The sequence below is a fragment of the Gopherus flavomarginatus genome, chromosome 1 (assembly GCF_025201925.1).
Source record: "Gopherus flavomarginatus isolate rGopFla2 chromosome 1, rGopFla2.mat.asm, whole genome shotgun sequence".
Taxonomy (NCBI): Eukaryota; Metazoa; Chordata; order Testudines; family Testudinidae; genus Gopherus; species Gopherus flavomarginatus.
In genome coordinates, this window is record NC_066617.1 from 173,041,679 (window position 1) to 173,062,014 (window position 20,336).

General features: G+C 44.0%; 1 protein-coding gene across 1 annotated transcript in view; it reads left to right on the plus strand.

Moving 5' to 3' along the window:
* Positions 1–1,492: 1,492 nt before the first annotated feature.
* Positions 1,493–20,336, plus strand: part of LOC127054453 (uncharacterized) — a 191,591-nt gene continuing 172,747 nt past the window's right edge. The window contains exon 1 of the mRNA XM_050960658.1: positions 1,493–2,118. Within this exon, the coding sequence (XP_050816615.1) occupies positions 1,623–2,118 (496 nt within the window). The 5' untranslated portion in view covers positions 1,493–1,622. The remainder of the gene's footprint in view (positions 2,119–20,336) is intronic.

A 20,336-nucleotide genomic window follows, 5' to 3' on the forward strand; every position in this document is an offset into this window, starting at 1 on the left:
GGGAATTTGGAGGGGAGCAGGAAGGGAGTGGGGGTCCCTTGTCGGTCTCAACTGTGACCCATTGGTCCCCTGAACCTATTAAACCAAGCCACATCCAAAACCTTTCTGTTTAAAGCAGAGCAGAGCGGACAGGGAGCTGCAGACGGGAATTTGAGAGAGTTTGACAGAGGGAGGCTTATGATGGTGAGGAGGCCCCGCAACACCTGTGGCAGCACTGCTTCTGTCTCCTCCACCTGCGCCTGTAGCCAGACAGAGCACGAAAGCATGGATGCTTTTACCCAGATTCTGGTGTGGGCTTGCAAAGACTGTAACTTGTAATTTCCACTTACTGATATCCAGGCTGGGGGTGGCATCCAATGTGAAAGGTGCCTACTGGTGGAATCTCTCAGGCAGCAGGTGGGAGAGCTACAGGAGGAGGTGGCTAGGCTGAGGAACATCCATATCCATGAGCAATTCCTGGACAGTATCCATGTGGAGACAGCTGACGTAGCTGTCCCAGTTCACAGGACTACTGACATACCAGTGGAGGAGGAGATGGCTCAGGGTGCACACTGGCAGCTGGTTACTTCTGGCAGCAGGCAGTGCTCCACCCCTGCTGCAAACCCTCCTGCTGTGATAATAGATAACCGTTATGCTCTTCTTGATACAGGAGAGAAGGAATCACCCCCAACAGTTAAGGAGGGGAAGCCTCGTACCCCTAAGGCTGGGAGGTCTGCTGCCACCACTGATAATAAGAAACGTAGGGTAGTGGTGGTTGGAGACTCTCTGCTGAGGGGGACGGACACACCCATCTGTCGCCCTGACCGTTCATCCTGGGAGGTATGCTGCCTGCCAGGGGCCTGTATCCGAGATGTACAGAGGCATTGTCGAGGATTATCCGGCCTTCTGACTACTACCCCATGCTACTCATCCATGTGGGCACAAATGATACTGTGAGGTGTGACACTGAGCAGATCAAGAGTGACTACAGGGCTCTGGGAGTATGGGTTAAGGAGTTTGGAGCGCAGGTGGTATTCTCTTCGATTCTTCCTGTTGAAGGTAGGGGCCCAGGCAGAGACAGATGCATCGTGGAGGTGAATGCCTGGCTGCGAAGATGGTGTCGCCAGGAGGGCTTTGGTTTCCTCGACCACTGGATGCTATTCGAGGAAGGACTGCTAGGCACAGATGGCGTTCACCTTTCAAGAAGGGGAAAGGCCTTATTTGCGCACAGACTGGCTAACCTAGTAAGGAGGGCTTTAAACTAGGTTCGACGGGGACAGGTGAGCAAACCCCACAGGTAAGTGGGGAACAAGACCTGGGAGATGGAAACAGGAGGGAGCACGGGCTATAATGGCAGAGAGAAAGGAGGGTCAGGGCAAAGCTGGGAGGCAAGATCAAACCAGTATCTTAGATGCCTATATACAAATGCAAGAAGTATGAGTAATAAGCAGGAAGAACTAGAAGTGCTAATAAATAACTACAACTATGACATTGCTGGCATTACTGAAACTTGGTGGGATAATACACACGACTGGAATGTGGGTGTGGATGGGTATAGTTTGCTCAGGAAGGATAGACAGGGGAAAAAGGGAGGAGGTGTTGCCTTATATATTAAAAATGTACACACTTGGACTGAGGTGGAGATGGACATAGGAGATGGAAGTGTTGAGAGTCTCTGGGTTAGGCTAAAAGGGGTAAAAAACACGGGTGATGTCGTGCTGGGAGTCTACTACAGGCCACCTAATCAGGTGGAAGAGGTGGATGAGGCTTTTTTCAAACAACTAACAAAATCATCCAAAGCCCAAGATTCGGTGGTGATGGGGGACTTCAACTATCCAGATATATGTTGGGAAAATAACACCGCGGGGCACAGACTAACCAATAAGTTCCTGGACTGCATTGCAGACAACTTTTTATTTCAGAAAGTTGATAAAGCTACTAGGGGGGAAGCTGTTCTAGACTTGATTTTAACAAATAGGGAGGAACTCGTTGAGAATTTGAAAGTAGAAGGAAGCTTGGGTGAAAGTGATCATGAAATCATAGAGTTTGCAATTCTAAGGAAGGGTAGAAGGGAGTACAGCAAAATAGAGACAATGGATTTCAGGAAGGCAGATTTTGGTAAGCTCAGAGAGCTGATAGGTAAGGTCCCATGGGAATCAAGACTGAGGGGAAAAACAGCTGAGGAGAGTTGGCAGTTTTTCAAAGGGACGCTATTAAGGGGCCAAAAGCAAGCTATTCCGATGGTTAGGAAGGATAGAAAATGTGGCAAAAGACTACCTTGGCTTAACCACAAGATCTTGCGTGACCTACAAAATAAAAAGGCGTCATATAAAAAATGGAAACTAGGTCAGATCACAAAGGACGAATATAGGCAAATAACACAGGAATGCAGAGGCAAGATTAGAAAGGCAAAGGCACAAAATGAGCTCAAACTAGCTATGGGAATAAAGAGAAACAAGACTTTTTATCAATACATTAGAAACAAGAGGAAGACCAAGGACAGGGTAGACCCACTGCTCAGTGAGGAGGGGGAAACAGTAACGGGAGACTTGGAAATGGCAGAGATGCTTAATGACTTCTTTGTTTCGGTCTTCACTGAGAAGTCCGAAGGAATGTCTAGTATAGTGAATGCTTAAGGGAAGAGGGTAGGTTTAGAAGATAAAATAAAAGAGCAAGTAAAAAATCACTTAGAAAAGTTAGCTGCCTGCAAGTCACCAGGGCCTGATGAAATGCATCCTAGAATACTCAAGGAGTTAATAGAGGAGGTATCTGAGCCTCTAGCTATTATCTTTGGGAAATCATGGGAGACGGGGGAGATTCCAGAAGACTGGAAGGGGGCAAATATAGTGCCCATCTATAAAAAGGGAAATAAAAACAACCCAGGAAACTACAGACCAGTTAGTTTAACTTCTGTGCCAGGAAAGATAATGGAGCAGGTTATTAAAGAAATCATCTGCAAACACTTGGAAGTTGGTAAGGTGATAGGGAATAGCCAGCATGGATTTGTAAAGAACAAATCGTGTCAAACTAATCTGATAACATTCTTTGATAGAATAACGAGCCTTGTGGATAAGGGAGAAGCGGTGGATGTGATATACCTAGACTTTAGTAAGGCATTTGATACGGTCTCGCATGATATTCTTATAGATAAACTAGGAAAGTACAATTTAGATGGGGCTACTATAAGGTGGGTGCATAACTGGCTGGATAACCATACTCAGAGAGTAGTTATTAATGGCTCCCAATCCTGCTGGAAAGGTATAACAAGTGGGGTTCCGCAGGGGTCTGTTTTGGGACCGGCTCTGTTCAGGATCTTCATCAACGATTTAGATGTTGGCATAGAAAGTATGCTTATTAAGTTTGCGGACGATACCAAACTGGGAGGGATTGCAACTGCTTTGGAGGACAGGGTCAAAATTCAAAATGATCTGGACAAACTGGAGAAATGGTCTGAGGTAAACAGGATGAAGTTCAATAAAGATAAATGCAAAGTGCTCCACTTAGGAAGGAACAATCAGTTTCACACATACAGAATGGGAGGAGACTGTCTAGGAAGGAGTATGGCAGAAAGAGATCTAGGGGTCATAGTAGACCACAAGCTTAATATGAGTCAACAGTGTGATACTGTTGCAAAAAAAGCAAACGTGATTCTGGGATGCATTAACAGGTGTGTTGTAAAGAAGACACGAGAAGTCATTCTTCCGCTTTACTCTGCGCTGGTTAGGCCTCAACTGGAGTATTGTGTCCAGTTCTGGGCACCGCATTTCAAGAAAGATGTGGAGAAACTGGAGAGGGTCCAGAGAAGAGCAACAAGAATGATTAAAGGTCTTGAGAACATGACCTATGAAGGAAGGCTGAAGGAATTGGGTTTGTTTAGTTTGGAAAAGAGAAGACTGAGAGGGGACATGATAGCAGTTTTCAGGTATCTAAAAGGGTGTCATCAGGAGGAGGGAGAAAACTTGTTCACCTTAGCCTCCAATGATAGAACAAGAAGCAATGGGCTTAAACTGCAGCAAGGGAGATTTAGGTTGGACATTAGGAAAAAGTTCCTAACTGTCAGGGTAGTTAAACACTGGAATAGATTGCCTAGGGAAGTTGTGGAATCTCCATCTCTGGAGATATTTAAGAGTAGGTTAGATAAATATCTATTAGGGATGGTCTAGACAGTATTTGGTCCTGCCATGAGGGCAGGGGACTGGACTCCATGACCTCTCGAGGTCCCTTCCAGTCCTAGAGTCTGAGTCTATGAGCCAGATTATTTTCTGGCTCATTAGTTAATAATCCTATAAGTGATGCAAGTACCAAGTGTAGAATCTATCAGGCTGTTGATGAGCAAGAAAACACCCCTGGGCTGTAAGATTCCATTTTGATTTTGTAGCAGTCAGTCATTCACTTACTTATGAATTGAGTGTATTTGATTTGGAAGTTGCTGGGATGAAATAACCAGAGAACCCCAGGATGCCACTTCAGTGAGTTGGTTTTTCAGAGAAGAACCACACTTCATGCTGCAGAGTTCCATCGATTTACATGCATTTTCTTGTCACATGCATTGGCAAAATGTATCAGCATGCAGTTCTTACCATCAACAAATACCATTTTACTTGCAAACGAGCTGTTTGGGGTTTTTTCCTCTGAGTAAAAACACATTTAAATTTTACTGATCGTGAGCTGGCACTATCCCTGCTTTGAGCAATGCACTTCCTCACTCTGGTCCCTTCTCTGCTGTTACTTTCTCTTTGCACACTGAAGCTGTTCAGTGTGTTAGCTTTTACAATCGCCAAGCAATGAAAATGAAACACTTATTTTGCAATTTCCATATAAATGTCCTAAAGGAGATTTTTATGGAAACACATCTACACTTTCAGGTTTAAGAAACTGATCTTTTCAACAATGTAATAGTGGACACACTTCACTTACTGTAGCCCCCGTGTAATGATCACCTTTTAAAGAAAATTGTGAACATTGTATTTTTCCAGTGCTGTCCTCTTATTCATAATGAGTTTAAATAGAAGCAGCATAAACCCATCTGGAAATAAAATTATGCACTGAGTTCACTAAAAAAGGTAATTACATTATAATCAAGCTGTCACTTTCTGAGGTAATGGGAGATGAAACACACCATAAGCTGACAAGAGAAAGAAATGGTTTGTTCTTACAAATATCATCCATGGAACAATGCCATGAAAAATCTCTGAATAATATACTGTGGAACAGGGAAATCTCTTGGAACAGTAATGGGGCTAGATGTCAGACAGAGAGCAATACATTCACATATTGAAGCCTTAACTGTCATACAAAGGGCAACTATTTGACTGACTAACAGCCCAAAGGTATTTTGGCAAGGGATGAAGTTTGTCACAGAGAACTGTGAATGGGAAATCACAAAGTTTGTGCATTAAGTTACACAAAAGGAGATGTGATGAGATATCCCTCAGCTGTTCCATCTATCAGTCAGTCCTCAGGCTCCATTCATCATCTTTTCCCTGTCTTCCCTTCTACCGTACAATTTCTTGTACTAATAAGCCACCACCTTATCCATGTTCTCCTGCACACTCTTCACAAGATGTGAGCCAGAAATCATAATAAATAAAAAACAGAATGTTTATTTCCCTGTGCTGTGGCCCCCTCAGTGAATGCTATTTCTTGTCTGTCTCCAACTGGAAGTTTGGATTTGGGCATGGGCCATTTCTCAAAATAGTCCATAATTTGGTGGTGAGGGCACTCCCTAGCATCTGGGTTCAGATCTCTGGTCCAGAATGAGTATTTGAACCAAAGTCTGCTATATCCCAGGTGAATGCCTTAACCACAAGGCTATTGGGTATAAGGCAGGAAGGTTTCAGCACTGCCACTGGCTTCTCCTCCTCCAGTGGAATTGTGAATGGCGCCTATGTTCCCTTATGAATCTAGACCTAAAAAATTGAAATGTTTCATTAAGATAATGTTGAAATGAACCATTTTAACACTTTTGAATTTATTTTCCTTTTTTGACCAAAATAATACACGAGAATCAACACAAATTTGCAAAATTTGGGTGAGCCAAATCTGCTTTTTTTAGCTAATTTGGCAAAACCTAGTCAGAGCTTTCGTCTCATTGAGCCCCGTGAGGGGTGAAGTCTGGGAGCCATGGGAACCACTGTACCCCTCCAAGGCACACAGTGGGCTGACCCTGCTCTGCTGGAGATTTACAACCAGCCTTACCAGGGTCTATCACCCAACATGACAACAGGTGGCAGCACTCACACAAACTGAGCTACCTGAGCACAAACAGCAGATACCAGCCAATTTCCCTGCTCCCCAGGCATGCACTCCCCACTAGTGTATAAACCCAAAATTATACAGGGACCTGTACAATGTAAACTCATAAATAGTTTACACCTCCCTCAATGTGAAGAGGAATATGCAACAAGCTTGTGTTAACCAAGCTGAGATTTTTTCCCCCAGACACTTCACTCAAAGGCACACTCCTTTAGATAAAGCAAAAACCAAGTTTATTAACCACAAAAGATAGATTTTAAGTGATAGCAAACAGATCAAAGCAGATTACCTAGTAAAAAACATAAATGCATATTAAGACTAAAATACTAGAAAGATTAGATATGAATTAGCAATCTCTCACCCTGGCTGATGATACAATTATTCCACCAGGTTTCCATATACAGGCTATAAATCCTTTTAGCTTGGGACCAACACTCCCTAGTTCAGACTTTGTCCCTCAGGTTTTTCTAGGAATGTCCTTGTGTGGGGAGTCAGGCCACTAAATGATGTCACACTCCACCTTATATAGCTTTAACCTATAGCTGGAACCATTCTTTCCAAACTCAGTGCCCACCCAGTTTGTTGTAAAATATAGGTACCCAAAATGGAGTCCAGTATTGTGTGGTCTGGTCACATGCCCTAGCTGAGTCATAGCCACCATTATTTACAGGCCATCTGAAATGTTACAGGAAGGCTAAACTCTTCCTATTGCCTATTGTCTTTGTTGATGATCCATTAGCACTGTCTGGCTTCTTCATAGTTCTACCTGAAAGGCTAGCTGTGGGTGTCTTCCAGAGTGAGCACAATTGAAATACAGATATCTAGTCAACATTCATAACTGCAGATACAAAAATGATACATGCACAGAAATAGGATAATCCTATTCAACAAATCATAACTTTTCCAATGACACCTTACATGACTCATCTTGTACCAAATGGATCACAATTATGTCATAATCATATTATAATAATATCGCTATGTCAAATACGAGGTATAGTGTCACAAGCCCACGTATCCGTAAATAATTCTACTGCCCATATGCCTGGTATGAGTCACTTTTTTAAACCAAAAAACTCTTTTCTTTCAATGATCTATTTAAAGAATGGTCAGGTAGAGTTTTGTGTCTTAGCTGCTAAGTTTACAAGACAATTGAGCAAAGCTGGTGTGGCCTGTCAAGCATAACATTAAATGGTCATTTGCAATGAATGAGGCAGCTGTTGAAATGCCTTGGATAGGCTCATCTGCCATATTGTTACCTCTCTCTCAGAGTGAATTCAGATTTACTTTCTGAATTACCTTTTGGCTGTAGGTAGGTAGAGTTATTTTAGAAGGCACTGAATAGTGCAATGTCTTGGATGTGCAGTGCTTCAGGGGGTTCTGCTCCTTAATGGATTTGAATGCTTCATAAAGGAGGATTACTACAGATTGTGTGTTCTTACTGGAGCCCTATCTTTTTCTGCCTCTTATGGCTATCCTCAAGTTGACCTCCTGTTTCAACAGATGCTGTGGAATAGACTTTTAAGTCTGGCAGGTGGTGCTCTCTCTTAAGTCCCTAAGCAGCTGGGACTTGGATAACATTATAGAAGCCTGATGTGGTTGTGGCATGCATAAGTTTCATTAGTAAATGGCTCCACATAGACAATTTAATTTAGAAAAGGGAATGTACCATCCATTTTTTAAACTTAGCTCTGAAACTGCTACACTCCAGAAAGAACAAAGAAATTGAAAGCCATAACTATTAAGTCCTGATGTAACTTTTTAAAGCCACCAAAGAGCTTCTGAGACTAGTTGGAAGAAACCGAAATACAGACGTCTCTCCCTACTATTTACTTTTCTTTACACACAGTCTCTCTCTCTCTCTCTCTCTCTCTCTCTCTCTCTCACACACACACACACACACACACACACACACACACACACACACACACACACACACACACACACACACACACACACACACACCCCTAGTGACCTACGTAACTGTTCATGATTAACGATGAGCAAGGAAGGTAAAATGTTAATCAGATTCTTTAAAAACATGACTTCTGTAAGTGGCAACAATGTTTTGTTTTGTTTTTTAAACTGAAGCGTGAAAAGATGCAATAGACCAGCCTGACTTAAAACAATGCGCGGATGGGTGTCTGATTGATATGTTAAGTAGCTGTCCCATTATAGACAAAAAGTGAGAGTGGCAAATGTTTGAAATATGTTACTTAAAATTAATAGTTGGGGGAATAAGGAGGAGTTGAGCAGAACTTGTTAGCCGTTCCTTCAGGTCTTTGTAGAATTCTTGGAGGCCCTTTCAGACGGAAGTAGAAGGTGGGGCAGGTAGAGGCCACGCATCTGAGTAGGATGGCTATACAGAAATCATCAGGCTTGATTTTGCAGGAGTGTTGTACGAGGGTTTTGCTTGTTTTGTACCATATGAGTTTGCACAAACCCAGAGCTTCAAAGCAAAAGGAAAGCTGCCAGATTCTGAGTTTTGAGCGACACCTCCAAAACTGATTTTTTTTGCTGCAAATCTATAAACTGGAGTGCATCATTTTAAAGGTCTGTGAAGCTCCATGAACCTGTCACTACACCCAGCCTGAGATTAGAATTGCCATGAAATCTGAAACCCAGGTGAGTTGCATTTTTATTTAAAAATGCCTATGCTGCTTTCCTGGTATATAGAAATTTAGTAAATACACATGAGTCTCTGTCCCAGTTAGCTGATTTGGAATCTCCCATTGCAATGGATGGAATCTGGGCTAAGAATCATATTTCAGTGCTATGCTAGGCACTTGAGAATCATTAAAGCTTTCCACCTGTTTAGCTGTGAGAACTGCATAAGGTTGTGACTAATTTACCATTGGAGTAAATAACAATTCTTTGAAACTGTTATGGCCACAAACAAGAAATGTTTGGGGATGGGGAGAACCATGAGGAATTACATAAGTAAGTGGTACAAGAAAATGCTAAAAAATGGACCAGAGGCAATCTTGCTGTGTCAGAGTAGATTACTGTGTTCTGTGTTTGTACTTCAGCTAGCACAGTGAGTCCTGGTCATGACTAGGTTTCTTAGGTGCTTTGGTAATACAAATAAGAAATAATTATAATTATTAGAGGATCAAGGGGGAGGGGACCAAAGCCCAAAGCTACCACAACTTCTGTTGTGTTGGGATAAACATGTTGTGATGCTCTCTGGAATAAGGCTGCCCATTTATAATATTATTGATACCAATATTACAAAGTTGCAATGAATCTTACAAAATAAGTCATGTACAGTATCAGTGGGAAAGTTAGGATTTCCTAAATATGATAATTTTGTTCATATTTTTGTATCATCTTTGTTTCATGAGTTATAAATATGTGTAGTATATTTGTATCTCAAACCTGTGCTATGTTTCTGGGGGTACGTCTACACTACGGGATTATTCCGATTTTACATAAACCAGTTTTGTAAAACAGATTGTATAAAGTTGAGTGCACGTGGCCACACTAAGCACATTAATTCGGCGGTGTGTGTCCATGTACCGAGGCTAGTGTCGATTTCCGGAGCGTTGCACTGTGGGTAGCTGTCCCGTAGCTATCTCATAGTTCCCGCAGTCTCCCCTACCCCTTGGAATTCTGGGTTGAGATCCCAGTGCCTGATGGGGCAAAAAACATTGTCTCAGGTGGTTCTGGGTACAGCCTCACCCCTCCCTCCGTGAAAGCAGCAGACAACCATTTTGCACCTTTTTTCCTGGGTGAACTGTGCAAACGCCATAGCACGGCAAGCATGGACCCTGCTCAGATCAAGACTGCAATCGTGGACATTGTAAACACCTTGTGCATTCTCATGCAGTCTATGCTGAACCAAGACCTGCAAAGCCAGGCGAGGAGGAGGCGGCTACGGCAGCACGGCGATGAGAGTGATGAGGACATAGACACAGAATTCTCTCAAACCGCAGGCCCCTGCGCTTTGGAGATCCTGCTGGTAATGGGGCAGGTTCTAGCCATTGAACGCCGATTTTGGGCCCGGGAAACAAGCACAGACTGGTGGGACGGCAGAGTTTTGCAGGTTTGGGACGATTCCCAGTGGCTGCAAAACTTTCGCATGCTAAGGGCACTTTCATGGAACTTTGTGACTCGCTTTCCCCTGCCCTAAAAAGCCAGAATACCAAGATGAGAGCAGCCCTCACAGTTGAGAAGCAAGTGGCAATAGCCCTCTGGAAGCTTGCAACACCAGACAGCTACCGGTCAGTCGGGAATCAATTTGGAGTGGGCAAATTTACTATGGGGGCTGCTGTGATGCAAGTAGCCAAAGCAATCATTAAGCCGCTGCTACGAAAGGTTGTGACTCTGGGAAACGTGCAGGTCATAGTGGATTGCTTTGCTGCAATGGGATTCCCTAACTGTGGTGGGGCGATAGATGGAACCCATATCCCTATCTTGGCACTGGAGCACCAGGGCACCCAGTATGTAAACTGCAAGGAGTACTTCTCAATGGTGCTGCAAGCACTGGTGGATCACAAGGGAAGTTTCACCAACATCCATGTGGGATGGCTGGGAAAGGTTCATGACGCTCGCGCCTTCAGGAACACTACTCTGTTTAAACGGCTGCAGCAAGGGAATTACTTCCCAGACCAGAAAATAACAGTTGGGGATGTTGAAATACCTGTAGTTATCCTGGGGGACCCAGCCTACCCCTTGATGCCATGGCTCATGAAGCCATACACAGGCTGCCTGGACAGTAGTCAAGAGTTACTCAACTATAGGCTGAGCAAGTGCAGAATGGTGATAGAATGTGCATTTGGCCGTTTAAAGGCGCGCTGGTGCACATTACTCACTCGCTCAGACCTCAGCCAAACCAATGTCCTCATTGTTATTGCTGCTTGCTGTTTGCTTCACAATCTGTGTGAGAGTAAGTGGGAGACCTTTATGGTGGGCTGGGAGGCTGAGGCAAATCACCTGGCCGCTGATTACACGCAGCCAGACACCAGGGCGATTAGAAGAGCACACCAGGAAGCGGTGCGCATCAGAGAAGCTTTGAAAATAAGTTTCATCACGGGCTAGGGTACGGTGTGACTGCCGTGTTTGTTTCCCTTTGATGACCCCCCACCCCGGTTGACTCATTCCCTATAAGCAACCCACCCTCTCCCTTCGATTACAGCTTTCTTAAGGAAATAAGTCACTATCGTTTAAAAATCATGTATTCTTTATTAATTAATTATAAAAAGAGGGAGAGAACTGACAAGGTAGCCCGGGTCTGGTTTGAGAGGAGGATAGAAGGAAAGGAAAAGGCCACTAAAAAAATTTCAAAGTAATGACAGCCTTTTGGTTGGGCTGTCCACGGAGGTGGAGTGGGCGGGTGCACGAAGCCTTCCCCCACGCGTTCTTACACGTCTGGGTGAGGAAGATATGGAACATGGTGAGGAGTGAGGGTGGTTACACAGGAGCTGTGGCAGCACTCTGTGACCTTGCTGCTGTTTCTGAATCTCCACCAGACGTTGGAGGATGTCAATTTGATCATGCAGCAGCCCCAGTGTAGCATCCTGCCACTGCTGATCTTCCTGCCTACACCTCTGATCTTCCTGCCGCCACCTGTCATCTCGAGCTTCCCTCCTGTCCTCACATTAGTCTCTCCTGTCCTCACATTCACTGGCATCTTTCCTGTAATTTGATACCACGTCCTTCCACTCATTCAGATAAGCTCTTTCATTGCGGGTCACTTCCGTGATTTCCGAGAACATTTCATCTCGCGTCTTTTTTTTCCCCCGCCTTATCTGAGATAGCCTTCGGGATGGAGTAACGAGGCTTGAAAAATTTGCAGCTGCATGAGGGAGGGAAAAAAAGGGAGAGAAGTATTTAAAAAGATACATTTTACAGAACAATGCTTATACTCTTTCACGGTGAAAAACACTATTCACCTTACATAGCACATGTGATTCCACTACAAGGTCGCATTTTGCATCTTAATATTGAGTGCCTGCAGCTCTGGTGTTAGAGATCTCACAGACGCAGGTTCAGGCAGCAGAATTCAGCTTGCATGCGTCCATGGTAAGCCATTGTCTTTCAGATTCTGCATCCTTCATATACATAGTGCTCTTCTTTCCCAAATACCAAGCAAATCCTGTTCAGTGCTGCTTTTTTCCTGTTAACATGAAGCAGCAGAAACCACCCCCCCATCCAATTCTCTGGGATGATCGCTTTACCCCTCCCCACACCGCGTGGCAGGTATCATGGAAGATCACTGCTAAACACTCCCCTCCCCCCCCACCGCTTGGCTGGTAGCAGGGAAGATCCCTGCTAGCCAAACGTGAAAAAGCTCAGCGCCATTCCCCCCACTCTCCTCCCCCTGCTTGGCTACCTGCAAGGAAGGATTTCTTTTAAGCAACAGGAAAACAGCCCAGTAGGAGTGGCCATCTCTGTCCCCTTAATTAAATTCCTGAATTTCAGCCAGGTTACCATGAATGATATCACTCTCCTGAGGATAACACTGCGAGATAAAGAACGGATGTTGCTTGAATGCCAGCAATCACTGGGACCATACGCAGCTAGGCTTTGTCATGCAATGATACCAGATTACTTGCTACATGCATGGCGTGGTCAAGTGTCCTACCATGGAGGATGGAATAAGGCTGCCCTGCCCAGAAACCTTCTGCAAAGGCTTTTGGAGTACCTCCAGGAGACCTTCATGGAGATGTCCCTGGAGGATTTCCACTCCATCCCCAGCCATGTTAACGGACTTTTCCAATAACTGTACTGGCCACGAATGCATCCCAAGTCCTCAGGGCAAATTAATCATTAAAAAAAGCTTGCTTTTAAATCATGTTTTATATTTACAAAGGTACACTCACCAAAGGTCGCTTCCATGGCTTCATTGTCTGGGCTAGTGGCTTGGGAGGGCTGGGAGGGTATTTCCGTCTGGGTGAGAAAAAGTTCCTGACTGTTGGGGAGAAGGGAGTGCTGTGTGCTTTCTGCAAGCTCATCCTCCTCTTCCTTCTCCTCATCTTCCCCATCCGCAGAATCCTCAGCCAGGGCTGAGATTACCATCCCCACCTCGGAATCCACAGACAAGGGTGGGGAACTGGTGGTGGACCCCCCTAGAATTTCATGCAGCTCAGCGTAGAAGCGGCATGTTTTCGGCCCTGACCCGGACCTTCTGTTTGCTTCTTTAGTTTTCTGGTAGGCTTGTCTGAGCTCCTTAACTTTCACACAGTACTGCGCTGAGTCCCTGGTGTGGCCTTTCTCCATTATGGCCTTGGAAATTTTTTCAAACGTTTTTTCATTTCGTCTTTTGGAACAGAGTTCTGTTAGCACGGAATCCTCTCCCCATATAGCGATCAGATCCAGTACCTCCTGTGTGGTTCATGCTGGAGCTCTTTTTTGATTCTCAGGAGACTGCATTGTTACCTGTGCTGATGAGCTCTGTGTGGTCACCTGTGCTGGTGAGCTCTCCATGCTGGCCAAACAGGAAATGAAATTCAAAAGTTCACGGGGCTTTTCCTGTCTACCTGGCCAGTGCATCCGAGTTCAGATTGCTTTCTAGAGCGGTCACAGTGAGGCACTGTGGGATACTTCCCGGAGGCCAATACAGTCGATTTGCTGCCACACTAACCCTAATCCGACATGGCAATATCAATTTCAGCGCTACTCCTGTCTTTGGGGAGGAATACAGAAACCGGTTTAAAGAGTCCTTTATATCGATATATAGGGCCTCGTTGTGTGGACGGGTGCAGGGTTAAATCGGTTTAACGCTACTAAAATCGGTTTAAACGCATAGTGTAGACCAGGCCTTGGTGATGCTCCTAGACAGACTGACATCGGCACTATCTAGCCTGCTTGATGGCCTATCAAGGGCAATCAGCGGTACAATGAACCCATTGAGAGAAGCCCGGGGCTATGCCTCTGAGTCAGCAGGACACCTAGGGACATGCCTGTGGACAAGGGACTCCAAGCAGTTTTCCATACCCATGTGCTGTAAGCTTGTGTTTGGGACAAAGGATGTACAAGCCACGTGACAAGGGATATAAAAAGGCAGCTGTATCATCTCCATTTTCACCCCTGCTGGTGAATCTAAGTATAGTGTTAACCACCAGGTTTGGGATCATCTTCTCTCCTTTTTGCAGCCTTGCCTATGTTGACCAGACAGCAAGTGTGAAAAATCGGGATGGGGTGGGGGGGGAGGGTAATAGGAAACTATATATGAAAAACACCCAAAAATTAGTACTGTCCCTATAAAATTGGGATATCTGGTCACCGTAGCCTGGCCTGACCTTGGCATTTTCAGTGTGGGCTGCCCTAGGCATCTCAGGTCACAGGTGTAAGGGGCCATCCCAGCCCCAAAAGTACAAATAATCCTTGAGAAAAAGTTGTGTTCATGGTGACTGGGATATGCTGCAGCAGTGCTTCTGTTAAGCTGCCTTTACTGATGTGGCTACTAAGGATCAGCAGCAATCAAGGGCCTGCATTTTCAAATGAAACTACCTTTGAGTGCCCAGCCTGGAGTAACCTTAAAGACATCAGATTTTTACTAAGTACTAAGCACTTGCCCTCTGAAAATCAGGTTCCCTTTTAAGGTGGGGTCAAGCTAAGCACCCCAAAAATGGAGGTATTCCTGGTCAGATTAGAAAATTTAGATCTAAAGCTGTCAGAGCCTCCATCTTGTTGACTACAACCCACAAGGAAGGTGGTGGTGGTAACTCTAGCTTCTCTCTTTGCCACAAACAAGCAGAGGGAAGTTAATACTGCACCTCTATGTACATGTCTCAAAAGAAAACACATCAAAGCCTGCTTAAAAAACAAAAGGTGCAGTACACACTGCATGAGAAGTCCAAAAAGAAGTGTCAGCTATTATTAATTTCCAGCTTTTAAATAGCTCTAGGTTTGTGTAATGCATTTTGACAGACAAAATAATTTATAAAAGCCAAGATGGTGGATTTAGGAAACCATCTCTGATAGAAAAAGCCTTCTCTCAGTTCATTGCTGTTTTTTTCAGTTTTTGAAATATTAATTCCTCATGTGAATCCCGCTTTTCACGTGGGGGAAGAAAGGTTCATTCCCGTGGATGAAATAAATCACTTTAAGTACAGCATTGGAAAGAAATGAGCTTTGAAACCTGCCCCAGTGCAACAATTCACTTCTAACCAACAGCCGTTTTTGCATTGTGAAAATGAAAGGCTAGTTGTTTGCTTATTTTTCTATAGCAATTATCTCTTTAAAGGATGTTTTTCTGGTTTTGCCTTGCAGATTAAAATCTGAATTGCTAATAATCAAGATTTTTGCTGTCTTGTTGTAAAATGCTTGCAGCATTATTAGAAGCAATCCAAGCTATGATGAAGGATGACCTATGCCTTGAAGTAAATTTGAGTATAAAAGCCTGTATGACAGGAAAGACTCTTCCTTTCTCATTTAGTGCACTTGATAGAAAAGGGAAATGAGTTAATATCCAGTAGGTCCAATTACATTGCAATTGAGAAATTTAAAATAGAAAATTTAAGTACAAGACCAACTTGCTCTCTCTTGATTCCAATTTTATATCGGTCAATGCAGATGCTATTATGTTTACGCTGGTGTAAACACATTTCATAACAATTAAGATCCATATTTGGAAGAAGGTGAGGAGGGCAGCAGGGAGTATACTTCATTTACTGTAATCTGATCTAATTGCCTAACCTTTTAATTATCCATGTTTGTTGTGTTCAGTTTGAAAGTAAGAGTGAGTTTCGTCTCACCAGGTGTTGCTTGTCTGTCATGTTTTTTTCTCTGCTGTAACTGTATGGGATGTGCCTCTTATGTAGTCAGGGCCAATCATTTATGGTGTAAGTGGATAGCGCTCTCGTGACATCAGGAGAAGTCGTGACTGCATACACCACTGAAGAATTTGGCCCAGAGTTTCCAGAATGATAAACTATCTAATAAAAGTAATACAATGAATGGAGGATGTTAGAGAAATGCCAGCATTTTACAGAAAGGAAAAACTAAGGCTAGTACTTTAATGCACAAACAAAACAAGGAAACTTATTTCAAACTCATGGATCATAAAGAAAAAAAATGTAGCCTCAAACATCAGGGCTGGCTCTACCATTTTTGCCACCTGAAGTGCCACCCAGGCACATGCTTCCTCCGCTGGTGCCTGGAGCCAGCCCTGCCAAACATTCTGTGTCCATGGATACCAAGACTAAGAAAGGGAGACTTGCCAGAGCACTCTTAATCTAGGCAGGATGTACATGGATATTCACTTGAAGATATAATCAAAGCCCTGTCTATGAAGGTTTTACACATCAGCACCATAATCTTGGAATCAATTTTTTACTTGCAGTGGGTGTAAGGATGTAGAAATTGGTACGATATGACATGCACTACTTTTCACGTCAAAGCACCTTAGCAGCCAAATTTGCAATATACTAACAAAGATTACTGATCATCTTTTATATGTTATGTGAACAGATGAGCATTACTGGAGTCTTTCCTAGAGAAAACTAAAAGTGTGGCTGGGTTTCTTAGAATCTACTGATTGCAGACCTGGCAAACTAAAATCTTTCGAATGATAACACAAAGTCCTTTGCACACTCTGCCTAATAACATGCTACACTCAAATCAGCTGGGAATGCAAACCCACAAAGAAATGATTTTTGCTCTGGTTTCAATTGTTAAAATGTCTCAAAATGAACTGAAAACTGTCCTGGAGTAAGGCTGATAATGGGATCCAGTCTTAAGCATCTGCAGCTCATTTTTTACTAGATTTTAAATGAAGAAAACTTAAGACTCACTCAGGCTTTATATGTCCCATAGGCAATTATTAGAGTTACCTTTACTTGACTTGAAATATGTTGGCTTTCCATCAGAGAGACAGATCTGAGAGTTACTGGCAAAGAAGTGAAAAATTAAGGTTATGAAAATGAAGAATTCTGCCCTAAGAGAAGGATATCCACACTAAATTAAACTGATGAAAACTTTAGGGGGCCTGTAATAAGGATGCTACCACAAATGGTCAATAGGGCTTGTCATTAATCATAGCGGTTTGTAGGTAAGGCGGAGAAGGGTCAGTCTGGTCAGGTTATTATAGAACCATTAAGTATTATTAAACCAAGCTGACAGCAGACAACCACTAATAGCACAAATACAGTATTATTGCGTGTATTTTAGTGCAAGTGACTGGGTTAAAGAACAAGTTTATGTAAGAATATATGAGTTGCCACCCCAGGTCAAACCATGGGCTATCATGCCTAGTATCCTGACTTTGACATTATCCTATACCAGAGCTTCAGGGCAAGTGTGCTCAACAGGACAAATGTGGAATGATCCACCCCGTCTTCCACTCCCAGCTTCTGGTAGTCAGAAGTTTGGGGTCAACCTGAGCATGAGATTGAGTCCCTGACTATTTTGGTTAATAGCCATTGATGAATCTATCCTCCATCTACTTATCCAGTTCTTTTTTGACTGCAGTTATACTTTTGGCCATTACAACATCCCATGGCAATGTGTTCCACAGGTGACTTGTGCATTTTGTGAAAAGTATTTCCTCTTGTTTGTATTAAACCTGCTGCTTTTGAGTTACATTGGGTTGACCCATGGTTTAAAGCAGAAGTCACTACAGTTTCATGAATGTCTGCAAGTTAACTGTGCGATGCTTAATTGTTCTTTATGTTGAATACAGTATTGATCCATTGTATTCCAATTTGCATTTAGTTATAGTTGGAATTCAAAGTTTCAAAGATGAGATTTGGGTTTAGTCAAGTGCCTGGCATTTGGGTGCTGATCAGAATACCTTGTTTGAGGGGAAAATGAAGCCACTTGACTCTCTTTAAAGTCCTTGCAACAGGTACTTCTTCCTTCCAGCCACAAGTCCTGTAATGACTTCCACGCACCCTCTTTCCAAATAACTCTTTTCCAAATTCCTTTCCAAATAACCCCCCATTTCCCCTTAACTAATTTGTTCTCTGCTAGAAAGAGGCTAGTGTATCTTCCTTCCAACATTAAGGTACCTGTTTTAAGTGACAGTTGGGTGGCTTCCTTCCAGTCTCTCCAGTTCCATCAGACAGTTTGCTCATTCATCGTAGCAGGGCCATGACTGCTTAACTTGGTTCTGCCCCTTTAAATCTAAAAAATGACCTGAAGCTGATACTGTAGTCCAATGTGAGCCCTTATAACTTCAGAGGAACACAGATGGGTTGGGAATGGCTATCATGCTGTATTATCAATAGGTTGCATATAACAAGAGTCATCAATGCAAGCTGGGACTTGTATGTTCACCTCTCTGGAATGAATGGGCTTTTAGAACTACGAAGGTGGTTATTTATTTCTTAGTCTGGAGAAAAGCAACTTCCTGCACTTAAATCTCCATATCCCTTGCCCCAAAGTTGTTAAACCTCTTGAGTCTACAGTCTCCTGCTTCATCAGCCAAATCAATTCCTGCAGCAAGGTAAATGTGCAGGTAACTAACCAGACATCTATGTACACAGCATCCATCTTATACTGTGCAGCTGATAGTGTCACAGAATTTTCTGCTGCCCATGCCAAGTTCCACATTCTCAAGTCTTCGCACCTTAGGTTAAAGCATTTCTTTTCTATCTGAGCAAAGCTTGTGCTACTCATGAGGGCCTATTAACATGGGCATGGCCTAAGCCTGCAAGGTCTTACTCACAAGAAGAAATACTTTGACTTCAATGGGACTGTTCACATGAGTAAAACATGAGGATGGGACCCCGAGTTTGAAGTTTGCGTTCAGCTATATCTGAGTTGTGTCAGCGGGACAGGTGATTAGCGGTAGCGAATAGTTTAGTCCTTCGACTGTAAAACTGCTGATGTTGCTCTCCTGCACCCAGGAGTAATAAGGGGGAGAACATTGTCTTTGGGCTGATGGGAAGAAAAAATACAATTTCAAAGGGGAATATTGTGGAAAATTGTGCTTGTGTAAGCAGAGTCAGGATAAGCTCTACGCTGACATCTGGTGGAAAGAATTTCAGAGAGGTATTTGCATAGGCACGCCTACCCTATCCCAGACTGCTGAGCTGTGGGACTGCTTGGTGACAAATGACTCACCCTCAGTTGGGTGGTACTTGCTAGACAAGGGACATGGGTTCCAAAACCCAGTGAATGGAGAAAGGCTGGGGACAGGTATCTGTGCCTGGTGGTGCAGTCTCCTTGTGGAGCCAGAAGCACCAGTTGCACCCCCTCCTCTCTCCACTGTGGAATGTCAGAGTTGATTTTTTTTATTTCATCAAGAATTTAAATACAGGTTACTGAGCTGAATTCACTTTGGGCTAATGGTGCACTAGCACTGGGGCTCCCCTACTAAGAGCTGAGATCACTAAGTGTTGAAATCACTAAAGAGCTGAAATAACTGAGCTGAGAGCACTGAGTACTGTGCTAACTAGTGCGGGAGCCTGAAGTTATACTGTGGAACAGAGCAGCTGGTGGAGTGGGGACGGCTGGAGCGGATCACGGGACAGCTGGTGGCAGCAGAGCGGCTGGCAGAGCGGAGTAGCTGTGGGACGGGTGGAGCGGCCCACAGAGCGAGTGGAGCCGAGCAGTTTGCAGAGCAGCTCATGGAGCAGAGCAGTTGCTGGAGCGGAGCAGTTTCTGAGGACGGCTGGAGGAGCAGAGTGGAGCAGGTGGTAAAGCGGAGCGGTTCGTGGAGAAGGCAGAAGCAGAACCCACGGAGAGGCAGGGCAGTTGGCCCCGGACCACGTAAGGTGCCCCTTTCTACCCAGGCTGGGGGGAGGGACCTCTACAGATAAACTCTCGAACTCTGGGGTGGCACTGACCAGAGACTTTTGGGTTGTTGGACTTTGGGGTGATTGGACTTAAAACCCTAAGGGGAAAAGGGACAGTGCCAAACGTACTTGGAGGTGGGTTTTTTGTTTATGGTTTGTGTTATAACCCTGTTTGTGGTGTTTCTCCAATGGGATGCCGCATTGATTCCTTCCTTTATTAAAAAGATTTTGCTACACTCAGACTCCGTGCTTGCGAGAGGGGAAGTATTGCCTCCTAGAGGCGCCCGGGGGGTGTGGTATGTGAGTGTCCCAGGTCACTGGGTGGGGGCTCGAGCCGGTTATGCATTGTGTTACTGAAACGGAACCCCTGGATACTGAACCCGGTCCTTATTGCTGCCAACTCAGAGGGACAGAAGG